The sequence below is a fragment of the Pagrus pagrus genome, assembly GCF_965226575.1.
Source record: "Pagrus pagrus genome assembly, chromosome: 14".
NCBI classification, from domain to species: domain Eukaryota; kingdom Metazoa; phylum Chordata; class Actinopteri; order Spariformes; family Sparidae; genus Pagrus; species Pagrus pagrus.
This window is the reverse complement of record NC_140198.1, coordinates 26676819-26703043: the sequence shown is the minus strand read 5'-3', so window position 1 is coordinate 26703043 and position 26225 is coordinate 26676819. Positions and strand designations below refer to the sequence as shown.

The following is a 26225-nucleotide window of genomic DNA, read 5'->3' as shown; positions in this document are numbered from 1 at the left end:
TGCCAGTAAATGTCACATGAATATCAGACAAACTTCTAAACCATGGCAATAGCTGGATAGGGTCTATCTTTCCAAGTTGTTGCTCAGTGTCAGCTGACCTCAGCTACACTTCATGTAGGATGAAAACATGTGGATTGATGGATTTTATAAAAACCTTATTTAAAAAAAACCCCAATGCAATCAATTGTTTTCATGGCTCAAAAAAAAGTCTTTCCATGTAAAACTACTTTATTTAAGGACACAGCAACAAATACACATGGACCTACCTTGTACTAGCAGCCGTGTGGTGTGAATGGCTTCTCCCTGGGGACTGAAGGCTCGACACGTGTAGGCCCCACGATCCTCCCGGGTGATAGATAGCACCGTCAAACTCCCATCAGACACCTGAACACAAACACATTAACATTTAATTATACTACTTTCAAGGTGGAACTTCAAAGTCCCTTAAACTTTGGTCTTCAAAACAATGTTTTCTTTCTTCACTGAGTCACTCTGGGGCCACATGCATTTACACATACAGTTGATACACACATACACACATGTTATAAAAGTAAAACATAGATGTGTATATATATGTATATTTGTACAATATATAATCATACTGTAAAGCATAGTATAACTTCAGGCATGGCATGGCAACCTTTATTGTTTAGTACCTGTCAGACACAAAGGCAATTCAAGGTTCTTTATACAAATACATTAGAACATTTAAAAAAATATATTAAAAAGCTAAATAAAACTAAATAAAATAATTGACTAAAAAACAGATTCAGTGGATCAAATAGATCAAATTAAATAAAATAAAAATGGAAATACAGTTATATAGCAGTTACAGTTCAGTAATAAGACGCCCCAAATTTGATAGAAACCAATCGTTCAGTTTGTTTTAAACACACAATGTAATTTCTGCCCTGAGGAGCTCTCTATTAAAACAAAACTAAAGACGTTTGCCGAGCGTTGTGTGGGAATGGTCAGACAGAACGGGGGCATAGACACCACTCAGCTGATCAGAGCCGGCCAGCTCTGGAGGAAAGAGTTGGGTGCAGATCCAGATCTTCTGGAGGAATAAACACCTGGAGTCACATCGAAGTCTGATCGGATCTGGAGCTTTTTAGCGACAGGAGGAGAGCTGAGATTACTTTTTAACTTTAAAAGTGGATTTATCTTCACTCCCATATCAACATGACTGCAGCTGTGATCCATGGAGATGGCCTCCATTGTTAGATGTTATGTTCTGTAATATTGACGGGTGACTGGAGCTTGAAGGGAAATGTACTTCACTTAATGAACATAACAACAACAACAGAGAGGAGAGGGGAAAAAGATTCAGAAGCTGAGTGTGAGTTCATTGACAGATTGGATTCAAACACACACACACACATGCACGCACACACACATGCACACAGTGGTGCATGCCATCACTTGCTAGTTTACAGCTAATGTAAAGTAATCTGGCTGTTTGGGGGGACAACACTGGTGTGAGTAACACAAATGATCCCACAGACAAACTCTTTTCACTGATGGTGAACACACCATAAAACAACCACCATTGGTAACGAAAACTGATCTAACATGAAAAATGTTTAAGTTTAATTCACATTGCCTTAAGTGCCAATCACTGACTTCCATCCACACTCTTTAACTCTAACCGGGAAGTTAGAGCACCATGTGAACAATTGTTCCCCTCAGTAAACTTGTGGATTTCTCTGGGCTTGAACTTTGTTGGAAACATTTGGGACAATGTGAGCACACAACTCAACAAAATATATAACAAATTCATTTTAAGATATTTGAATGCAGTGTTCTTACATACAGTATAATATCTTTAACAGCGTTTTTAATTTGGATTTTTTTTAAAAAAAACATTGTGTGCATTTAAGATAATAAGGAAGTTTCAAAAACATATTTTTAAGGTAGGCATGTCATATCAAATAAACACAGCTGAAGTCAAATCTTCCTCAAAGGACACGTTCAAACTTCCCTTCAGACAACATTTATACTCTCACCAATTTTCAATCAATTTCCTCAAATAAACCACCGCATCTGACTTCAGAGAGAACAGCATGATGCAGCAGCTTCCAGTTTACATGTGACTTGACAATTTTTCTTTTTAATGCTGTGTTTTCCTTATTTTCCAAATTAAACCAGTTTTAACCGCCTTTGTTCACATTAAAGAGATCAGAGTGCAGACCTCCGTATCAACACCAAATGGTTATTTAGATTCGAGCATCCCCAAAATCCTCCGTCACTACAGAGGACATTATCATTTTAGCAGATCTGCAGGTTTTACAGTTCCTCACCAGTCTACAGAAAACTACAGTATAGTCAAGTGAAGTGGGAAAAGCTGCTGCCTATGACTGGGATAAATTTAGATATATAACTCTCCTGTGAACAAAGCTCAGTCATTTGAATAATTGATCTAATATGGGGGCGTCATTTCCATTCCTCTCATTTCACATTCAACTCTGAGGTAGATACTGTACAGCATATGCTATTAACAAAAACACAAAAAACACAACTTCGAAAAAAAAAACTGTATGAGGAGTACCAATGATTGAAATTGAAAGATCCCAACCCCAACTACAACATATTCACTGATCTGCTACATTTACAGTAAGATCCACTTCCAGTAAACCCCACAGGGATCACACTCACTAATAGATTCACAAATTCTCCAGGAGATTGAGCCTCACCTCTTCTCTCTCTGTCCCTCATGTGCATGTCCTCGTCTCTCTTTCTCTGTGTGTGAATAGCATGTTTGATCTTTGCCTCTTGTGTGTCTGTGTAGTTTGTCGTCCTTCCATGTCTTCGTGGTGGAGATGACGTTGTGTGGCTCAGGTCCGATGTTTGGCGGCACCTGGATATTGCTCAACATCCTCCTGGATCCATATTCTTAATAATTCTTAACACGCAGGCGCAGCATGTACGAGCTAGTTGGCCGTCGGCTGTGGTCTTTACAGTGTGTCCAAGGGCAGCTTTTTGGCAGAGACACAGGTGACGTGTCACCTTCACCACCGCTAGTTCTTTGATGTCTGTTTGATCTGGGCCTGAAGGATGGAGGGTGTCGTATGCTGAACAGACTGCCTCTTGAGGCAAATGTTTGATTTGTAATATTGAGTTGTACGAAAGAAAATTACTTAACTTGACAGATCACTATACAAAAGTGCTAATACAGAAATAATTAAGAATGGAAAAATAATAAGAAAAGGGGTGAGGAAACAAACCCAGAAGAGCTGTCGAGAATATTTAGTTTGGCCTTAGCTCTTTAATTCAGTGGTGATTTGAAGTCACAAATCAGCAGTGAACAGGCAGTGAGAAGATGAAATTCCGTCCAATTTGAAGGCTTATCAGACACCAGACCACAACACAGGGGTTTAAAATGTATGCAGCAGCATTTTAGAACTGGAAAGTTCCCTCGACAGTCATGAAGTGCACAGTAAAATGAAACCTTTCACATTAATGTGCCTTCACATATTTAATCGGTCAGCACCTTTGCCAGGTGACATTGTATTGTGTTGGGTAGACCTAGTTCACCTTTTTGACCTGAAGATCCCGAGTGCATAGGTACCCCTGCCCTGCCCGTGCTTTATTTCAATTTTAATTTCAAAACTTTATTACAGACTCAAGGTCCAAATATAGTCTCATTAAAACGAATAAGGAGGCTGTCTTTTTACACACAGCACTATTGCCAGTGTGAGCACAACTTACTGTAAATATACGATACATCAGGACATTATACAGTTACATACCTTATACTTGGCACTGCTGACCATGAGGCTGCCTTCCCGCAGCCAGCTGACCGAGGGTTTGGGGTTGCCAAAGGCTATGCAGGTCAAAGTGATGCTACCCCCCTCCTTGGCCTCTACGTACTGAGGTGGCGTATCCGAGAACGTGGGGGGAGCTGAGGAGTCAGAGGACAGGGAGAAGTTTAGAGACAAAGAATAAACAAGGACGTGTTCAAATGTTTCAAAAGGATCAATCACGAGGAAAAAAGTTTCTTCAGTCGACTTGTTATTTTGTCTCAATATAAAGTGGGTCAGTTGCAGCGACTTACCGCATTCATCTGACAATGACAACTTACCAAAACAATGCAGCACCAATTTTTCTAGAAAGCAGGTTTAAACTGTCATTGCAGAACATTTACTGAACCTGTATAATATACCCTCAATATATTCTTCTCAAAATATGATAATACAGTAAAATGGCTGCAGAACTGAACCCGGTGATCAGTTGGTTTAATCATTTATTATGTGTTGCATTGTGTGCATGACTGAACTGTCCCAAGATTGTGCTGGTGTGACCAACAGCAAAACAGAAGAGCTTTAACCAAAACAGTAGTAAGACTGTCTCTTTACACTTGGTGGCAAGCAAACATAACCACAGACAGGCCGGACGCTGTACACTCCAATGACTGCTGCTGTAACTATTATCGACTTGTCAGCAAAGGTGACTGGGCCTATCAGCTGTTAAACTCCATCAGATCACCTCTGCCTTTGAATCTCTTAACACTCACATTTTTCTTATGGCTTCAATCATAAATGATGGTATTTGTTGTAATTATTCTAATCATTTTATTCAAGTTTTGGATTTTATTTACTTTTATGTTTGTAGGTTGTTGCAAAGAGGACCCAAATGCAAGACTCCAGGCAGGACAAAAAGTGAGCTTTAATGATAAGTTGGTTTAAAAAACTGGCAGGGGACAAAAACTAAGAAAAAAAAGAAGCAAAACCAACAACTAAGGAAATAATAAAGACATAAACTGAACTAAATACCAACCGGTAACACACAGGAAACAGGCAGCAAACAGACGTGACACAAGGAGCAAAAATAGACAAACTGACAACTCACATGCACGAAAAACACAGGAGGATAATCAGGGACAGGTGAAAGTAATCAGGGCAGTCACAAAGACAGATGGGAAGAGACAACGACAGGAAGTGTAAAACAGCACATGACACAAGGAGATTGAACTTTCAACATAAAACAGGAAATGACTAAACTAAACGTCCAAACCATGACAATTTTTATTGTAAAGCACTTAGTAACTTTTTTTTTGAAAGGTGCAATACAAATAAAGGTTGTTTTTGCTGAAAACTGTTTCACTCACAGTTACAGTCAGTTCAATAAGAGGTCAAGACATATTTTTGTTGAGGCAACGTGTTGGTTGTCTGTGGGCAAATATTATAAACAACACATCTGCTTTGCTGGCTCAGTCTGTCGAGTTCAAAGCCTCTGGTACTTTCTTTCACTCTCTTGTTTGTTAAGCATTGATTACCCAGTGCCACTGCAACCATACAGCACAGTGAGCATTACTAAACGCTTGCTACACACTGGGAAAAAGTCCACAAATGAAGACAGAAGTGCTCTGGTAGCTAAAACAAGCTGTATTAATATAATGTGTTAACATCATATTTGTTTTACGTAATACATATTGGTATATTCTGGTTGCCAGGAGACTGTAAGGGAAAATGATATACTGTCATAAGGTTGGCTCTTGATGAACACGCATGGTAATGTGAGAAAAACTGCCTCCTTGAAGTTTATTACAGTTCCACTAACAGGTTTTTTATTCCATCATTTTCATGTCTTGTCTCCTGAAAGCATAACGTTTTTATCTTTTCTCAAAAATGGGAAAATAAGTAAGGACATGCCTCTCAAGAAGAGAGGATGTAAAAAAGAACAGGTTTTAAACTGTAATAGTAGCAACTGATGACTTGACACACTATTCCAGTTTATATAATAATCTTTTCTGGAACATATGTGTATTGTTATCTTACACATCATTGCATTTAACATTATATGATGGTACTCTGCTTTCCTGCCATTTTCTACTAACACTACAGGGCTCCTACTTCCCAGAGACCCAACGTGTCTTCAAGTTGCTTCCTTTGTCCAACCAGCAGTCCAAAATCCAACTCTCCATTTACTGTCATACACGACAGGCAAATATTTCATTTAAGCATTTGGAACCAACAAATGTTTGACATTAATGCTTGAAAAATGACAGAAATGATTAATCAGTTATCAAAAAGGTTGGCAACTAATTGTATCTCAATCAACCTCCGTTGGAGCTGTTCTTTGCAGCAGAAATCTTCTCATCCCTCCTTTAAGGGACCAGTCAAGCGTAGATAATAGCAGGGGACTGGCCAATCAAACAAATTACCAAGAGACCACTAAATAATGCATGTGTGTAAACCTCTACCTGACTTTGCCTTTGCAATATGGTTGGTTGCACATGTCTCAGAGTCCACAAATTTAGAATTGTCTTAGTGCAGAAAGAAAGACGACGAAAGCCAGGTGGTGGCAGTGGAATGCTTGTCACAAAACTGAACAGGAAGAGGAACTGAGGAATAAACATGAACGGCTTTTGTCTCTGGTGCTGTGAGTGCACATATACTAACAGAGCATGTTCATGCATTTATGTACAAAACACACCCATGAACAGTTCCTGAAGTCTTAATGTTCGTAGTTTTAAACACAACACAACACAGTTTTTAAGAAAAAAATGAGAATTGGTTTTGTCCTTCTTCAAGGTCTTGTGTTCATTCAAGTTTTTGTCTTCCAAATGTCTCCATTTCTTATTCTTATTCATTTCTTCAATTTTTGAAAATACACACAGTATAGCAAAGATTAAAAAATTAAAATTAAACATATTCAAATAGTATCAAAAATGTCTAACCCACCTGAACAAGAAAACCTACAGAAAAGTTTTTCGCCATGACTTTTAGAGCATTCCAACGACAGACAGTGTTGTGCCAGACATGCTGCATTTTGTAAAACCATTTTTCAAAATCCTCTTTAGCTCAGAGCCTGTCTAGATTATGAGGAGGGATGATCACACAAGACAATTGGCACGTCTTCCAACCAAAACATACTTAAGCTGTGTTTTCCTACTGCCCCACCCCCATTTAACCCAAACAAACCCCATCCGATGCGCACACATGCCGATATCATTCTCACTGATTCAATACAGATTTTGTTCAGTCATAATTCCTGTTTTGATATTCTCAATCTAATCACCTTAGGACTGAAGCTGATCTGCTTACATGTGTAATCCTGTAGCCTCTCAATTGCTAACATGTTATTCCATCTGCAGCCATAAGCCCAGCCATAGTGCTAATTCCACACCACACGCTTTGCCATGCCACAGAGATGGCGTCCATGGAAGCACTCTAACCGTGCAACCTCACAGAGGCATTTGGAGTATTTTTATTGGTTTGTTTAGTATTTTTGATTTTGAGAATTGCAAACCACATGCAAGTCAAAATGGTTTTATGTCTAAAAACCTAGGTTGTTTATTTTTCCATTATTAGTCATCAGCCGACACAGTTCACTGGTTAGATGTAGTAATGGTGATCATTTGTAGGCATGGCAATAGATCTTCAGAAAAATAAGTATCAGGCCATATTGAACTGTTTTCTTGATCATTACCTTTCACTCCATGCTGCAGTATTTTATGTGCATCTAATCTTTGGATGATCTGCAGTTGCTGAAGGATGGAGGGGAAAAAAAGCTATTGTAAAGCTAATGTAAAGCTATGCGAATTTTACAAATGAAAATATCAATATACATGGACTGTAGAACAGAGATATATTGGTACGCATCAATATCTACAGTATATTGAAACAAAAGAGTATGGTAGAAAGCTTCTGAAATTTTTATTAAGTATATTGAAATTTGAAGATACAGTTTAAATTGTGTCCGTACCCTTTTTAAATGGTGGTGGCTTGTTTTTATATCGAAAAAAAAAAAACATTTCACTAAACTATGAAAATCAGTTTGAAGAGCCTTGAAAGATTCTCACTGTTACTGTTTGCCAAAGTTATATTATTGCATGTGAACTGCAGCTGTGAGCAGGTACTATTTTTATAACTCACCTCAGTGATGCATTCAAGGACACTTTGACTCCAAATAATTGATAGCCAGCTTTCGCAAAGCATTGCATTCAGAGTGTATGTTGTTAGTGATTATACTGTAAAAGCTATGGTGTGAATTGATATTTATAAACTAGTGTAGTGCCTGTTCAAAATATACTGTTCAAAAATATAACATATGAGGCATTATTAATCATTAAAGTATTCAGCATTACATTAGAATTAAAGCTCCACCTTGAACAGACAGTTGCCTGGGGCCCACACTTCAATTATTTGCGCACACACACCCAAAACAAAAAGGTTCAAAGCAGTCAAAGTGACCGTCTGGTCAGAAACATTCAGTTTTTACAGCAGCACACTACAATATGATTCAAAAACATTTGAAGTGACAAATGCAGTACAGCAAGGCTGTGCAGTAACAAACTCTTCATTCATATTTGATCAGCACTGCCCAATTTTACAGTGTGATCTGAGATTGGTGAGCAGTGTGTTCAGATGCTGCTTTCTCTGCACTAGTGGCAGCAAGTATCTTATATTTAACCTTCAGTAAACATCTGTATCGCTGTTAAAGTGAACTGCATACAGTTAGCAAAGTTATTAGTTTTAAAATAGGCCTATTAGTCGCTTGTGTTGACATGACCACTGCGGTTATAAAGAAGAGCATGGATTTCATTAACAGAAGTATTTTGACTCTAACCTTATTACGTTATAAGGTAGTGTGGCAAATGTGCAGAAATTTAGTTCCAGTGGCATTGGTTCTGTAGGCTGCCCAATTGTAATACTGGTACCTATGTACTGGTAATGGGGGGTTAAACAATTTCCCCCCGGGGATTAATAAAGTATTCTGATTCTGATTACAGATCCAGTCTCAAGCCTCCTGCTCACAACCTCATGGGGCCATCCCAATAGTGTCAAACATGTCTGATATTTGCAATTACAAATTTGAATACATTTGATTACATTGGTATTCTCCATGACAGACCACAACAACTGAGAGAGGCATCCCGGAGCAGCAGTGCTGCAAGCAACAGTAAACATTCAGCCCTTGAGGATAACATTAGCTAGCATACTACTGTTGACAGAAACTTAAAATCTCACCTCCAGGTCTCGCTGGAGAATAGAAAACCTGTGTTGACTGCATCTCCCCACTCATCCAGACTTCTTCAACCTTCTGCTTTTGTTTTTTCTCACAGCGACAGGTTACTACAGCAAGTTGCTGCTGTACGATTATCTCTGTTTTTGTTTACATCTGCTTCCCCATGCTTTAGTCTGCAGAGCCATGAAGCCAGTTCAAACATGTTGCATGTCCAAATTGCACCAAATTTGATATTGCACTTCCTTGAGTCCTCAGCAACAAACCTGCCAAGTGTGAGTAGTAGTAGATCACATGAACGGTTCTTCATATATGTGAATAACATACAGACAAACAAACAGATGGACGGACAGAGATTCCTTGCTTTAGATATTTACAGTATATATTTATATTGCAGCATCACTGTAGCATTTGTCCAAAAAAGTCACCATTCATAGAACATTGTCCAAACTGTGCAATGGATTTCCTTTTCAATGTACATTTCAAGTTTCTATTATGCATTTCAGTTCAGTGAAATTAACATAAACCAGACGTAATGCAAAATACTGTAGTAATGTAGTATGACTCCTTTTAGTTGAGTGAAACGCAAAAAGAAAAACTGAAGCTTGCAATACAGCTGCTGTATGACTGTGATTATAATTCATTCTTTATTGAATCCTGCCATGTAACATCTGCAGGTCATGAGATGTGATTCATAAATCTACCATGGCAGTGATTACCATTGACCTATTCTGAATGGTGGTATATGTGGCAATAAAATATAAGTGCTAACTGTAGGCACACTTGAAAATATGAAACATTGTTACACATAAATGTTTTTACATACTGAGTTTGAACAGTCAGGAGACTTGCATGAAAACGCAAAGAGACTGTTTAGAATGGATGTGTTTTGTTCGTGGGCCTTGTATTGTGTTTAACTATTTTTCAAATGACTTGATGACTTCAAATGAGCGAACAGTAGTTTTGATTGTGTGTCTACATGTTTCTGTTGCTGTTAAAGCTATCACTACAAAAGACATCTCTCTGTATTGCTGCAAGAGATCACATGAATAAATACTTATAGTGTCTACTGTGAGAGTAATAACCTTGACTTTATGAGGCCTCTCTATTACTGTAGCTAGTGTTCAGCAAACCATTTATGTGATTTGTCTGGGTCGATGCACAATGTTAGATTGGCAGATGGTAAAAGAGATGCTGGTATTCCCTTTGGCCATGTTTTGATAAGGCTGGGAATACTCGTGCTGAGCTGAGCTGTGACCAACCACCATTCAAGTCACGCCAGCATGGTGTGAGCATTTTTCCACAGCGCAGCATGGTGACAGCTTCTTTCATGTCGCCACAGTCAGCATCACACCAGGCCACTCAAGATGATTCTGTAATATCAGACTAACTGGTTTCAATGTTTTAATACTTCTTTTTAACAAATTCACAATGGTAATGACAGCTGTAGGTAAAATCTGTATATATTTAGAATAAATGGTGTATTAACTTGTTGGATTTTAAGAGGGTGATCATTTTCTTAATGCAGTGTTTTGTCTCCATGGTTTGGGCACACCATTCAGGGTTATTTTTGTTAATCTGACAGTATATGGGATAAGCAGTGGCCAGACGGCCTATCTAAATCTGTTTTTAAACCATGACAAGGAGGGGGCACAATTACATTTTTATCCCTTTTTCCTCAAAGACCTCAACCTGTGAATAGGAAAAGTATGTGCATGTGTGCCTTTGCACAAAACAGCCAATTAAAGAGAAAAAAGGAAAAACAAGGGGAGCTGTAGAAGAGGTAGAGTTAGATACACAGGCTGAAGTAAAGACTGGAGAAAGAATGAGATAGAAAGACACCAACAAAGAGAGAAGATAGAGAAAGGGGCTGTTGTGCAGCATGCAGACACTGCAGAGTTCTGCTGCAGAATACAGGGATGGCAAGCACTCGGATGTGCTGAAGCTATTTTAGGGGTAGCAGTTGAAGACTAACCCTGGGAGATATGAACCTTGCTTGTTTGGCATCACCTCATGCTGGATTGGGGCCTGAACTGTGAGGGAGAGTGAGAAAAACAGTGGGAGTCTATCTAAAAACATAAATACAGACCATCTAAGGATGGGATCACACCAGCCGCAACAACCGTCAACATGTTCAGGTTCTGACCCATGTGTGCTCAGTAGGCATTACTACATTATTACATTAGTAGGTACTCATGAGTCTGATCACACCCATCTTTGAACTCAACCTTTATTTTAATCTCACTACACGCCTGTAAAATTTTGTGATTGTGTCTTGTATGGTTCTGACGATATCACACCAACAAAATTCTATCCACAGACAAACATATAAAAACCCAGTAAAGCACTAGAGTTGGGCTGTAATACGGTAAAATGGTCTCTTTCATTACTGTAATGGAAAGATTCTGCTGCACATTGTGCATGTTACGCTGTATAATAAATGACTTAAGCGTGTCAGGTTGTGCCCCTGTTGTGTGTTTGAAGATGATATAAAAGTGATGACAGAACTTGTTGTGAACAATGTAATTTGTCAAATAAATAACCTGTCAAAAATACTATTTAGAAGCACTCATACTCGCGCATCACGTGACAGCATCCCCTCAGAAGGGAGAATTTTTCTGGCTTGTCCTCCAGTGCTTAGCGGCTGTGGTAATACCAGGGACTGTGACCTGTGGTTTCCACAGTAAACACACTACTCTCTTCAGCAGTCCCTCTGGCCTGGCCAGCTGCCACTCTCCTTGGGTTATACTTCTCCTCCAGAACCACTTTTCGCTGCCGGAGAGTCTCTGGGCAAGAGAGAGTAGCCCAGTGGCAAACGGCGCCTTGCTGATACAGATTGCCTGTCCACTCTGCATAACCCATAGACACCACTGTGAGCTGTAGGGTCTGTCTATTTAACGTGGGAAAATACAGCTGGCAATCCGCTCACCACTGCCAGCAACACAGACACACCAGCGCACATGTAAAAACAGTCGGCCACTTATATGGCAAATGCAAGAGAGTTGCAATTGGGTGCTCTCTTAAAGCCCTACAGTGTCATTTGTAATCGGTATCAAAAACTGGATACCACCCAACGCTATACATTACTCAAAACTGTCTCTGTGGTAGTTCCCGCAACAATAAGTGTCTCCAGGACCACATTTTGGCATGATGATTCACAAGGTGAATTAAAGGGAGATAGTAATATCCCAAGAAGCCAAAAAGTGGGATGCTGTCCACAAAACTTTAAAGTTACAGTGATCAATCCATCTATCCATACATCCATTCTCATCTATTTAATTATCCCACCCAACAGGGCTGTTGACACTGCTATGCTGCATGTAGAATGCACATGGACCCCAGTGGGAAGGCCTCTACCTGCCTGCCTATAGGCTCCAGAGGCTAATAGGGATCCTTCACCAAAGCCTTAAGACCCAACTGCAGTTCCCATTGAGGGATGAAGGCATGGATCACCGGCCACTGCCTCCTAACCCCCTGCAGGAAGCTGCTGCATACGCTTGTGGCACAAGACAGCCTTTTCTCCAGCAAACACTGCAAAAAAGACAGAGAAGTACCCACTGCACAAGTCAAGGGATCTTATTTCTCACACATCCAAGTCATCTCACTATGCCCAGATACTGTTGACGTGGCCGAGGGGTGGGTGCTCTTCTTCCAGTTGATTGCAAACCCCAAACTGCATTAGGTGTAGAATAAAGTAGGCTATATGCAACATGGTCCCCTCTTTGGACTTGGCAGAGTCAATAAGGTTGTCAAGGTAAAAGAATGTTCTCATGCCTTGGTTGCGAAGTGGCAGGAGAACCACATTCATACATCTGCTGAAAGTGCAGGGAGCCAGGGAGTAGCCAGTCTGTTGTACTCATAGGATATTTCCTGAAAGGCAAAATGCTGCTTGACAGTTAGCATGCGGAACAATTTGCCATCTTGCCTACAAATGTCACAGCGTCCGGCTTCTCACTGCTGTGTTCGGCTTCCTCCTTATTTCCTACATAAATAACCGAAGGAAAGCAAGATACTGACACCTTCCCTTCTCTCTGGCTTAAGTGTAAGGTGCATTACCTCTCAAAGAGGTAATAATGCCACCAGACACCTCGTAGCTGGAGAAAAACGTGTGAGCTGGCCTGAGAAAACATGACGTCGACGACCACAAAGGGAGGCAGACTTTGAGGTCTGACAGCATCATGCCAGACTCATGAACAGTTACAATGCCAATGTAAACAGTTAGTACTACCCACCAGCTGTCCAACTTTGCTGTGGAAGGGGTTTGACTGAATGTGAATGCGTTGTGTCATAAAGCCTCCATGAGCCGCTGAATGAAACAGGCCGAGCAGAATATAGTTTTTTAGTAATTTAGTCAGCATCACTGGGGACCGGGTCAGTAAAAGATGGTAAGGAATTTGTTCTTTGATGATCATCAAAACAGGCTGCTCATCATCCGTGGCCACACTTGCCATTGCTGAAGCAAAAACTTGGTTGCTTGGTACTGCTTGGTAGCAAGGCCCTGATTTGCTACTATTCAACTTTTCAACCATTTTCAGTCTCATAGAAATCGGTAGAGTTTGAAGCCTTTGTGAGAAAGAATTGTGTATACTGTTTGTCTAACAACAATAAGTAGAGTAAAATAGGAACTAGGGCTAAAATAGAAGATTGTGATTGAAGACCTCATTCCATGCAATAACTAGACTGGTATTCCTTTCATTAGAGCAAATGGCTTGCACAATAATTACATCATTTTTACGAACACATCTCATTCTGCCCCTCCTCTTCTCCACTCACACTCTGTCTGGAAGGAGTCTGAGGATGACATAAGTTCACAAGAACGAGGCATAGGTGTCAATTTGTAGAGGAAAAGCATCAGCGCGATATAGCACTCTCACCCACAATCTATACGCATCTCACCCGGAATCTATATGCATTACTTACTTCTTTAGTGCCAACAAGGCTGAGAGCTAAAGTGCTCAGAGTAATCACTGACAACCGCTGATTTTTGACAATGATAGGGAGAGGTGGATTGCAAATGGGGGTCTAAAAATAGAAGCACTGCTGGAGCTTCATGCAGCATGAGTATGTAACACGGCCGTGAACCTTAAAGATTCTGTCAGTTCCTAAAAATATTCATCACACTTTAACATATGGTGAAGAAGTAGCCCAGATGATGAGAAGTAGGTATGCACAGACACAATTTGAGTCACAGGTAGTACAACTTTACCACTGAAGGATGTACATCACTGTGATTGCATAATATCTACAGCATGCCGGCACTGCATTATTCCCCATTTTGGCAGAAACTCAGGTGTGCAGATGTGAAGCTTGGCTGGATTCATCCACTGTAGATGACGTCTCATAAATCACATTAAACTCCATATAAAGTAAGCAGAAAGAATATATACATAGAAATAGTTTTAACAGTTTATTTCAGCTCAAAGATAATGGAGCTCTTAAGGCTTGACCATTCATCTTCTTAATTCAGAAAATGTTCATAGACAGGTTCAGTCAACCACAAAAGAAGCTAAACCTGTATTTTTCAAACTGCTAAGACTAAAATGTTGTGCTTTAGTGCTTGTGTTGGGTGGGAAATAAACCTTATCTCGCAAACTGAAGAATCTCCGAAATGTAAGAATGAAAGATAAGAAAATGATCTACGTGAAAATAGTCAATTTAATTTAATAGCTTTGCAAAGGTGTCGTCAGTGTTTTAATTTAATTTAATTGACGAATGTCAAGTTCTCTCTAATGTGCAGCCAGTTTGACGGAGTGGGTGGAACTCATTCAGGAAAAAATTACTGTTTAAATTCATGTTTATGGAACAGCACTGTAAAATATCACACGCAGCAGAGAAGGAGAGACACTGCTTAGCTGCAGTAAGTGTAAGGACACTGACAGACGATAATAATAATTGTCTGATAAGATGTTGTATAACTTAGAACTTTGAAGACTGCTGTTGTTAGCCTGCTGGCTATGCTAGCTCCTGCCGTTTATGTTTTCGACCCTGCCCACACTGTTTTCCTGTTCCTTCTGCTTTTCCAACACCACACTCAAGCTCCCCAAGCGAAATCTACTCGGACTGTAAGGCACGACAGCTTTATTTATATAGCACATTTCAAACAACCAACTCCACCATTCCTCTCAAATGTTCCTGTTACACAAGTGAGGCACTTGATGAATGTGTTTTCTTTACATTAAGCACAGATAAAAATTTTTTACTAGAGCACTTTAAAGCATTCTTAAGTGCAGTTACTAGGAGTTTGATATTCCATATGGTGTTGGAATAAGCATTTAGAAGCTGGTACTACTGCATAGCTTTTATGCACTTTGCTTTGGTGACTCCACCATGACTTCTACATCCACAGATCATGTTCTGTTGACACTACAGTGCATCTGCCTTATGCAGAACACACCACCGCTGCCAGCAAAGACTGGAGAATCTGGCTGAAGTGCTTCTTCCCGCCAGCCAAGCTGAGGTGCAGTTTGCTTCTGTGGAGATGCATGTGGATGACATCAGCAATCAGTAAAGCAGCAGGGACTCCCCAGAGCCCTGGTCCCCTGACCCTACCACTGCTTCACCGCTGTATGTCCCTCCATCAAAGGACCTCTACTTCACTGAGCATTTCATCGAGCTACCTCCTTGGCTTTGGCAACCTTGCTTTGCTTGCCAGTGAATCAGGACATTGCAATAGCACTCAAGGCAGCTGCTGTCATATGTGACCACCTCCTACCCTCCATGTGAGCTTTTATCTCCACAGAAACACTTAAAATTTGACGAGAAAGGAGAATTCTGTGAAAGCTTTTTGGCGAGCCGCTGCATACTGGCCCACCATGACTCAAAAACAGCCAAATCAGCAAAGATGTCTCTTCATGTTTTTAAAAAGTACAAAATAAAGTGCAGCGCAGTGATCAGTCCAACAACACAAAATATGCTATAGGCTACTATTTTTGAAGCATGCTAGCTTTCAGTGTTATTGGTATACTGTAAGTTTGTTCTCATATTGACCTTCCATCCACACTGGCTATTTCCTCCACCTTCACTGACATCCAGCTTTGTCTTCTTCTTAATCAAATACTGAAACACGAGAATCTCTGCCACATATTTAATAGAGAATGTATTCAATTTCACAACTATTTTCTCACTTAAACACATTTCCTATTCAACAAACAACACAGGGGGACATAGTGATTACAGTACAATGTACAGTATGTCCAATTTGCAAAGCCCTGTAGTGGGATCATGTTTCATAACTAGAGTGATAATGTTAAACTTCCATATTCCCAAAATGACTGTAGATTAGGTATTTTGGAAGACGTCTTCATACATATTTACAAACAAATTGTCCTGACTTCATTATTTTTTTAATTGGAAAAAATTAGTGGTTTGACAGCCCTACATACACAGACTTTAAATCAGTCTCATTTGAATCCTGTGAGAATCAACAAAACATGACACATCTCTGACTTAAAGATTTTTGTAGAACTAGGAACCCAGTCAGCTGCGTCCTGTAAAACACCACCGACTAACTACTGGCCACAGCTGATAAAAGTGCTGTGGCTCATGTCTGATGTGGCCACAAGAAAGTATAAGCAGCGGATGAGAGGTAAACATGAAGACAGAGAGAGAAGAGGCAGAGGAGGAAGCCCGAGGACTTTAAACACTTCTGGGAGAAAGCAGAGGCAAAGCAGAAGAGAACAAGAGCAACACTGATGAAACTGAGCTAATGTGCTGTGACCATGAGGGGGTGGAGGTGGAGGGGGTGTGTACAGGACCTTATCTGGTGTGTCTGTTACCACAGCAACTAGCATCACCATATGCTGTCTGATTAAGTGTCTGGATGAATGCTTGAGCCACCAAGTGAAGGCAAGAATATTCTTAGTTTGAGTGAGAGAGTCCCATGGGTGTTTACACTTGTGTGAATTGCTTATTTGACACTCAGGTGTTTGTCTGGTGCTCTTCTCCAGAGTCGCTATCAGTGACAGAGCATGCTGGGTTTTGTTCAGGGACAACTCTGTCAGTTCTCTAGTTATGACACAGCCACCAGGAGGTCAGTCAGAGACCACAAACAATGATAATCAGTGTCAAGGATATTTTGGACTTCCTGCCATGGGGACTTAACATTTGACCTTGTGGTTACTCGACAGTGTCTCTGCCCAGATGACCACTGTATGAAAATTTGACATTTATGCACAGGAAAAGAGAACTGTCTTTCCATCCTCCATGTCTGATGTTTGTAGTGAACAGTAACAATAAGGCTCAATCGCATTTCCAATTTTTACCTCAACCCCTCGTTTTCGAGTGACCCCTCAGAACAGAGTTACAAGGGGTACAGATGTCTCTACTTGTATATGATGTTCTTGCTGCTACATTACTGCGGTGATGGCGGGGGGGGGGCTTCGGCTGATACTTAACTTTAACAACTCTTCTGTGAACTAAGTTCAATAAACTAAAGATGTGTAACATTAAGTTACTGTTTGTCCTTGCATAAGCCTATAAGTGAAACATACAGTCTGAGGTATATGTTTACGCCCAGCTCGAAGGCAGTGTGGAGATCACTGTAATTAAGCTATGGCAGAGTGTAACTTTAGCAAGTGCTGCAGATATATGGCATTTAACTACATATTTTTCAGTCGGCATTGCATGTACCCACTTCTAAATCCCCTCTGATTGCGTATCTTCATTACATTGTTTGAGGGAACTGTAGGTAGCTGCAAACTGTGGACGTAACATCACTAATGCTAATGTAGCTCCTCAGGGATTAAAGCTGTTTTTTTTCTGATTTTGACTTGTTGCCATAGCAATGGTAAACATCACATCACATTATGGGCTGATGGCATGTGAATACTGTAGAGTGCAGAATCAGACTATACAATACTGTGATTGTTGCCATATATTATTGTCAATTTCTTTATTTCTGTCATTATTGTAGTAAGTAACTGATGTAAAAAACACTAAGAGGTCATTCAAATGTGTATAAGTAGGCCCTACATGTTTTGTAAATGCAACTTTTAGGTCATCATGTTGTCCATCAATATTTTTTTTTCTAAGCTGCTGACACAGTTGCGCAGCATGTATTTGTAGTGTTATTGTACGAAGGCTCTTGCACTCAGTGTGACAATGCACCTTGTGGGGGCTGGAATACCAGTTGGACAATGGCCCATTAAGTGAACAAAATGGTCCACTGTAATGCTAATCAGGTGTTGTACTGTAAGATAAGCAGCAGATATTTGTGAACATACTGTTTAACTAGTAACCACAATATCACCAGACTCTTTTAAAAAGATGCTGCAGCATGTTTTCATGTGTGTTTCTTGTTTTGTGTTTTTTGCAAAAACAACAAACTCATCGCATAAAAAAGTCTATATGTGGACCGTGCACATTCATCTTTAAAAATGAGCCCAAGTCAGAGCGGGGAAAGTGTCAAAAAGGTCACACAGAGTTGTATTCAGTGTTGTCCATTGATTCATTATTTACCAGAGTTTAACACTAGGACCATCAGCATTCTAGCACCCACTGCAACGCCTGCCAGAGCATAATAATATAATAAAAAACTTTATTTATACAGCACCTTTAAAACAGAGTTTACCAACAGTCAAGCTATACACAAGGAAGTCTAGTCTAAGGTGAGTTAAAACAAGAAGGCAGAACACAAAATGTAAAAACACCAAAAGTCAAAATGAGTCATTACAAGTAAAAAGAATAAAAGTGATAAAAGAGGCAAAATAACAGAAAAGGAAGAGAGGGAGGAGAAAGAAAATAAAAATCAAATAAATAAAAAATAAAATGAAAATAAAAATAAAGCTAAGTTAATTTAAAAACGTAATCTCCTGTACACAATTGCATGTGATACCCATGTTTATTTCAAACTGAACTCTAAATGTCATTTCTACAGCATGATGTCATTTCATATTTTTCTCATTTCATCTGGTATAAAATGGCAAAAAAAACATCTGAAGGCTATATGCGAACTGTGCACATTTATCTTTAAAAAGAGCCTGAGCCAGAGCGGAGAAAAGTGTCAATAAGTTAACACAAAGTTTTATTCAGTCTAGACCGTTTATTCATTATTTACAACATTTATTTATTTATTTGTGCATTGATTTTGAGCTGACAGGCGAGCTCTCACAGAAACCCCCTCTCTATCCCAACTACAAGAGGGACACCCTTCCTCTAGGCATGATCGAGCAAAAGGGAGGGTTAGGGTTAACTGGTAGGGGCATGTTGTGTATTCGGATTGTGTCCAAAGCATGCAAATGCTACTTACCGTTAACGGTTAGATGCACCCAGCTGCCATTGTGAAAGGTGTCATACTGCTGCTCCAGCATCAGCACCTTGCACTCATACCAGCCCTGGTCGTCTGAACGCACATTCTCTATCCGCAGGGAGGACTTGCCGTGCAGACTGGCCCGGCCTGGTCGACAGAGACAGAGATGAGGTGTCAGCAGAAGGGGACACAGAGAGGTGAGAAGGACGGGTGGATTGAATTTAATGAAGGAAGTGAAGGGAGAGGAACGGGTGAGAGGTGAATGAAAAAAAGAGAGGAAAGAAGAGAAAGGCCAGGTGAATGTTTAGGAGAAAATCAACCTTTGCCAAGTTCAGATGTAAATATTCAGGGAGTGCACTGCGGTGTGTCGCAGAGTAACATCACTGTGCATCACTGTGTTTCTAAACGGAGTGACTGCTGCACGGTGCAACTGTGAATATGCAACACAACATCAAAGTGGCATAACAACTGCACTTTATATGTGCAGTGAAATCTGTCACGTAAGCCTCAGTGTGGCTGAGATGTCCTCATCTTTGTGTGTGGCGGTCTATTTTGGAGATGCACCGAGGCAAGGACAGGTCATTACTTCCTTTGAGGAGTGGGATGTGGCCAACACAACAGAGAAGCCTCGGGGTTCCACAGGAGTCACAGTCCATCAGAACAGTTATCGGCTTTTGACTTGGTGAGTACACAGTCAGGAATAGCAGCATTTTACTTGTGCAGATCAAAAGCTGAAAGAGGGGAGGGGGGGGATTGATGATGTTGCTCCGGGCAATCTGGCAACTGGATCATAACAGATGGCAACTGGCAATAAGGACTATACAAAGGGCTTCCAGGGAGCACAGGACAGCTCAAAACGTCAGCATTATCAAAGCCTAGCTCTCCCTCATTAATCCCCTCACTCGCCCCGATCCTCTCCACTTTGTGGGGATTCCTGACTAATTTTTTGTTTGCCTTCCTAAATCCCCTCTGCAGCATGACACACCAGGTAAATACATCAGCTGCAGCGGCGGCTGTCTCAGTGAGTTAAGGTAGACAGTCAAAGTGATGTTTGTTCTCTTGCCTGTGTGTGTGTGTGTTTGTGTGAGTGTGTGAGTATCCGTGCGTGTGTATGTGTGTGTGTGTGTGTGTGTGTGTGTGTCCTGGTTAGGCTATTTATATATCAGATTATATTTGAACAGCTTCCAACCATGTCTGTGCCCTCTCTTGGCTGACTGGAAGGAACTAGGAATGTTACAGAGTGTCAGGTATGTATTTAAGACACTGTATACAGTATCTATGGATCCTTCACGACTGTGTTTGTTCTCACAGTACCTGCCCTTTGGTTCCACTTCCATTTGTCTTTGTCTGAGGGTAAACAATCTGTCCAAACAGTGCTGGATGTCCTTTTTGGATGTGATGTATTCAAGCATAAAAGGTAATGAACAAGAAATCATGCATGAGCGTGTCTGTATAAACACTACTCTGACTGTCACTTACTGTATGAAAGTATTGTGGTGCTTCATTTTCATATATGGCCCTCACACTTTGCCAGTGGCAATCTTGAAATAACCCTGGGAGTGTAAATTCAGATGTGCTTAACAAGAAAGAAAATTACAGACGTGAAAAGTACATTTCAAACTAGACTGAAGAAGATGTGTGAAGACTGTATTCAGGGCGTGTAGTGTAAAACTTTCTAGTTGTTAAGGCAGCCTGAATTTCTGTTAAATTGTATTTTTTTCTGCTTCTCATACATATTTGTAAATTTACCGACAAAATATCCAAAATAATTAAAGTCACGTTTTTTTAACCATGTACCCAAAATACTCTAAGGTAAGGTTTAAACAAAAATCATTGTTTAAACCTCACCTTTGACATTCCACCTAAAAGTAAGTCAAGATGGAGTATAATTAAAAACTGTGTAAGTGTTAAAGGACCTGGTGGGAATGAGAGACATAAATAGAACTGGCAGTTTAAACAGTTTAAAAAAAATACAAAGAAGCGGTGAGGCCCAGCACACCCACACAAGTGTCCTCAATTACTTGGGCTGATTAGAGCACTAGGCAGGTGAACGTTGGGTAGAGCTATGCTGCCAATTACGTGATGTCACGTGGACTAATATGAATGACAGCTGTATACTGTACATTGTCCTGTCGTTACAGACACAACAAGCCCAATGAGAGTGACGATATTAATAAAGTGCAGTTTGTTCACGCCCACACAGTCCTGAGAAGAGGTCCCATTAGGTAAGACAAGTGAAAACACCTGTGTGGGTGGACCATGGGAGAGTAGGGGCTTCAAAAACTGGAGCTTGAAATACGTAAAATGTAAAAATAAAGTAGCAGCTGTACGACATGAGTCGAGCTTTATCTTGCACTGCACAACTAATCTGGCGAAAACTGCTGAGAAGTTATTGAGGATGAACCTGCTGAATGTCTGATTATTGAACTTTAAAGTATCTACAGCATCTCTCTTTAGCCTACAGCCTATTTGTTCACATTTAGTCAAATCAGCGTCATGGAAAGTCCTTCTGCTTTGGCTGCTAGCGGTTCCTTTTCACACTGTGCAAACAACAATCAGCTGGATTACTGAAGAGAAAGTCTGAATGAATCTGAGAAGAAGTCATGTGATGTTTGTGGCCAACTGTGTCAATTTTGTGACAGTTCTGTGGGGAATACAAATGTTACGACAGAAATTCAGATGCTGTTCTTATCTGTTCAGAGTACTGTTGTCTTTGATACTAGAATTTACAACATGGCAACGGTGGTGCATGAAGATGCAGCATCCGGTAGCTCCTCCAAATTATGCTACATTTTACTTATTTTGACTGTCATTTTCTCGGCTTTATTGCTGAAACACATACTGCTTATGGCAGAAATACTGTCATCATCACTGGAGAAGAAAGCAAGTGTTTTGGATTAAGAGCTGCGGACTCTCTCGACCTTCCAACATGATCGTTTGGACCGCCCCAGGGAGGAAGAGAGTCGGAATAAGAGCCATGCTAATCCAGCCTGGGTTAAGGCTGCTCCTGGCTAATGTCTGTTCGCAGTAAAAGGAAATGGACAAAATGGGACTCAGGCTGGCCAAACAACGTGAAATCAGAGGCTTTTGTGCCCACAGAGACCTGTCTCCACCACAACATGTCCTATCAAGCTGATGCACTCTACAGGCGGACTGCATCCTGAGCCGACAGAGTGACTACAGCAGGACGAGGAGAGGTGGACTAACATCGATGCTTGGTGCTCACACAGTTGATGGACAGAGTTTCCTTGGTTATGCATCGCTGTGCTGTATAATGATGAATAAATTACCTTGTACCTTGAATTTCTAATTTTAACTTTTAATGAGCACTTAGAAAAAGAAATCACGAAAACAGCGAATTTTAAAAATGAATCTGCTTTTTTCATCTATATACAGCAAACAGAAATACATGCTGTATCACTAAAATATATACAGTAGTTTCATTTTTAAAAAGGCTTGGTGTGTGTTCATGGTATTTAGGAATAAGCCACCCAGTGCAACAGTGTGGCTCATTGATGTGTCTTTAATAGTTTTTGGGCAACAGTGGAGCTCTATGGCACAGAGGGAGAAGATGTATCAGGCTTCAAAATACACAAAAATACTCATTTGTAGGGACTGGTTCCAATAGCCAGTTTAATTTTGGATCCAGTTCCACGTTTGTAAAATACCCAAATTTGTTAAGGATCGCAGCCAACAAATCCCTTATCAAATCTTTCATTCACAATGTCTCTTAGATAGTCTCTTTTATCTCTTTCTGACACTACAGGCATCTGTAAGGACTACTTATCTTCTACGGCTTCAGCTGCAACTATACAACAGAGAGAGATGTCCTTCTCCACCAATAAACTACTTCAAAAGATTCAGTTAGGGATTTGAAAGGATTCACAGTCCATGAGCAGCTTTGGAACTGGATACAGATAAATAAAATGCAACTGAACCCATCTCTTCTTGTTAGAAGGATCTCTTCATTGGTGGTTTTGGTCTTTCATGTCCGTAAGAAAAAGAAAATTGTAAAATATTCAAATTCAATGGTTGCTCCAAAACTGTAGGAGGCAGCATATCACCCAAGTGACAGACAAGCACTGCTCTTTGCCAACTATCCTTGGCTGCAGTTAATTACCATTAGCTATTTGGCTCAGTTACTGGTGGAGCTAATGGCCTTAACCGACTGGAGTTTGCCTGGCCAGCAACATCGGCTCACAGGGGGAGTCACTGCAGGCAACGAGGCTCAGCTCAACCAAGCTCAGCCACTGCACAGCCTCCAAGACTGACAGAGTACAGTACGGAGGTGATTCACAAGCAGCTCTGACCAGGACTACGACTCTGCTGAGAAGAAACAGCAGAAAGGGACAGGAGAGGCTTAAAGCTGCAGAGGACCGAGAGAGAGTCAGACATCAACAGGATGAAAACGGCGTGTCCAGCTGGAATCTGTGTATAGACGTCTCTGACATAATGTTATACTGTTGTTTCTTCACACTCTGTTGATGTTTGTTCATTTTTAGAATGTTTTAAACTAATTACTAATTCTGGCCCTATCTCACAACTGACCCTTGACCCTTTGATTTTCCCTGTAGCAGATAATGCCACAAGCAGTTCCTGTATTTAAAAACATGTCTAAGGATCTCCAGGGTGTCACTTGACAAAGGGAAACAAAGCGAAGGAAAGGGTTCATTCAAAAATCATTTGATTGCATCCTGGTCATGTTTTAATTGATGCTCTATTCAGCCACCATCTGTAGTAAGTAGCATCCCCAAACCTCTCACTAAACTTTATGCTCTTTCACACTATCTCCATCATCTACTGTTACGTGAATCCTTATTCAAGTCATGACCATGCCACTAACTTTACTTGATCTGCTAGGTAATGACTTCCTCACTACCAATGAGACAACCCGAGAGTTATCAGCACTTCTGAGAATGATGTAGAAATGTCATTTCAAACAGAAAGTTTCACAAATGTTCACTTCCTTCTCACAAAATGTTACTGCACATGCCACAGATGCACAGGACATCAGAGCCGGCTGACTACATTATGGCAGCAGTTTTACAGGAATCCTCACTGGAAAACATCTAGTCCAATTTGAAGACAATAAAGCTGTCATGTAGATGGCTTTACTATGGCTGAACAGAGTATGGTCTCATCAAAACTGTCCTTGTGCCAGCCTTTCACATTTGAAGAATGAATGATGTCATCACCATGCAATCCAGCCCTTGCAGATTATCTTTTGAAACTATAACAAAGAAGAGGAAGCCTACATGGAGCCCAATTCACAGCTATGTTATGCGTAGTCTGTTCTTATTTAAGGAAGACTAAACCATGCGAAAAATTACATTGACTATCTCTAGAAAGAATATGCCAATTAGCTCAATACTTAGTCTTTTGTACCCTGGGGAGCAGCAGCAGTGTGTCAGTATGTTGTTATTAAGCCCTGCAGAGGTAATTTTTTTTTTTTTTCTTTGTTAAATCTGCTAATTACACACAACTCGTTGGCAGGGTAAGTTCCCAGGCACACTCAAATGCTTTTGGGAGGAGCCAACAATCCTCTGTAACTCTGAATGTGCATCACAAATCATCGCCACCAAGAGAAACTTGGTTGCAGGCTTTCACTAGTAACTGTGCCAGTGTTTATGTATAATGATTACTTTTCATAGTAACATATAACAGGTGATATGGGATAAAAACACTCAAAATATAAGTTGGTTCTTCTTCCTGTCTAGCAAAGTGATGTTGTAAACAGGAGACGTCATCTTTTTTTGCATTTATTTATAATGTAATGTTAATTCTTCATTGGTAAGGTTTAGAATAATGCTGACCTCATCATACTGCTATAATGATCGGAATAAATCAGACAATGGAATGGACTAATGTGACTCATGGACTCATCTGTGATGCCGTTTTGAGCAAAATGCTAAATTGCTGCTAACAGCTGTGACTCAGGAGGTAGAGTGACCGTCCACTATTTGGAGGGTCCATGGTTTTATTAACTGGCCCCTGCAGTCTACATGTCCAAGTGTCTTTTGGCAAGATGCTGAACCCCAGTTTTCTCCCGATGGCTCTTCCATTAGTGTGTGAGTGTGTATGAATGGTTATCACTCCTGATGAGCAGGTGGTGCCTTGCATGGTGGTCACTGCCACCGGTGTATGAATGTGTGTGTGAATGTATGTTGACTTGTGTTGTAAAGCGCTTTGAGTGATGGTTAAGACTAGAAAAGCACTACATGAGTCCTCTTATAATACCAATAATACCAATCATTTTTTGTTTACATTTTTCTATTTCTGAAGTTCTGAATGCGTAGTTTGTGTGCACCTGAGGGTAAAAAAGCTGCCCCTTCCCAAGCAGCCCATTGGCAAAACCCACCTTGCTGAAACGAATTAACGTTTCCTGCTTCAAAGCTTGGTGTGTTTGAGGGGCATACACCAGGCTTGTCCAATCTGCCTAGCCCAGAGACACAGCTGTGAGCTCGCTCAGCTAGCCAATGAGGACGGTGTGTTTTCTGTGAAAAGTACAGTTGGCCATCCACTGTATCACCACCGCTATCACTGGCTGTTTGCAATACAAACCAGCGGCCATAAAAACACACAGAGGCACAACCAGAGAATATTTGATTATTGCGAGTGCAGTCAGATACAGTTGAAATCCTCCATGCTGAAATCTCTGTCCGAAAATCTTTAACGTGATTAGTTGTTTCTCTCTAAGCTACAGATGAGGTAACAACAAATCGCAGCAGAGCACACAGCAGAGTGTCCCTCCCCTCCACCGTGACTGATCTGGTGTTTTCCACAGTAACAGGAAGCTAATCTGCATTCTTAGAGCGATAGGTGCAGTGTATCATTAATTCATGAAGCACTAGGTTAGCAACTTTATCGAGGGAATACCACTTACACTACTATTATTGCTTAGCCATCTATCTAACTCTTCTAAGGCATTGAAAGTGCAGATGGTGATCAATTATTATGATAACTTTGTTACTTAAATGAACCCCAATGAGCATCAGAATCACTCATAATCGTT

At 40.5% G+C, this 26225-nt stretch overlaps 1 protein-coding gene across 4 annotated transcripts in view; it reads right to left on the bottom strand.

Moving 5' to 3' along the window:
• LOC311269995 (protein turtle homolog B-like) overlaps positions 1 to 26225 on the bottom strand; it is a 146268-nt gene that overhangs the window by 72147 nt on the left and 47896 nt on the right. For all 4 annotated transcript variants that reach the window (XM_084374593.1, XM_084374595.1, XM_084374594.1 and 1 more), the window contains exons 3-5: positions 19214 to 19360; positions 3750 to 3901; positions 267 to 384 (exon numbers count right to left, since the gene is read on the bottom strand). In XM_084374593.1, the coding sequence (XP_084230719.1) occupies positions 267 to 384; positions 3750 to 3901; positions 19214 to 19360 (417 nt within the window). The remainder of the gene's footprint in view (positions 1 to 266; positions 385 to 3749; positions 3902 to 19213; positions 19361 to 26225) is intronic.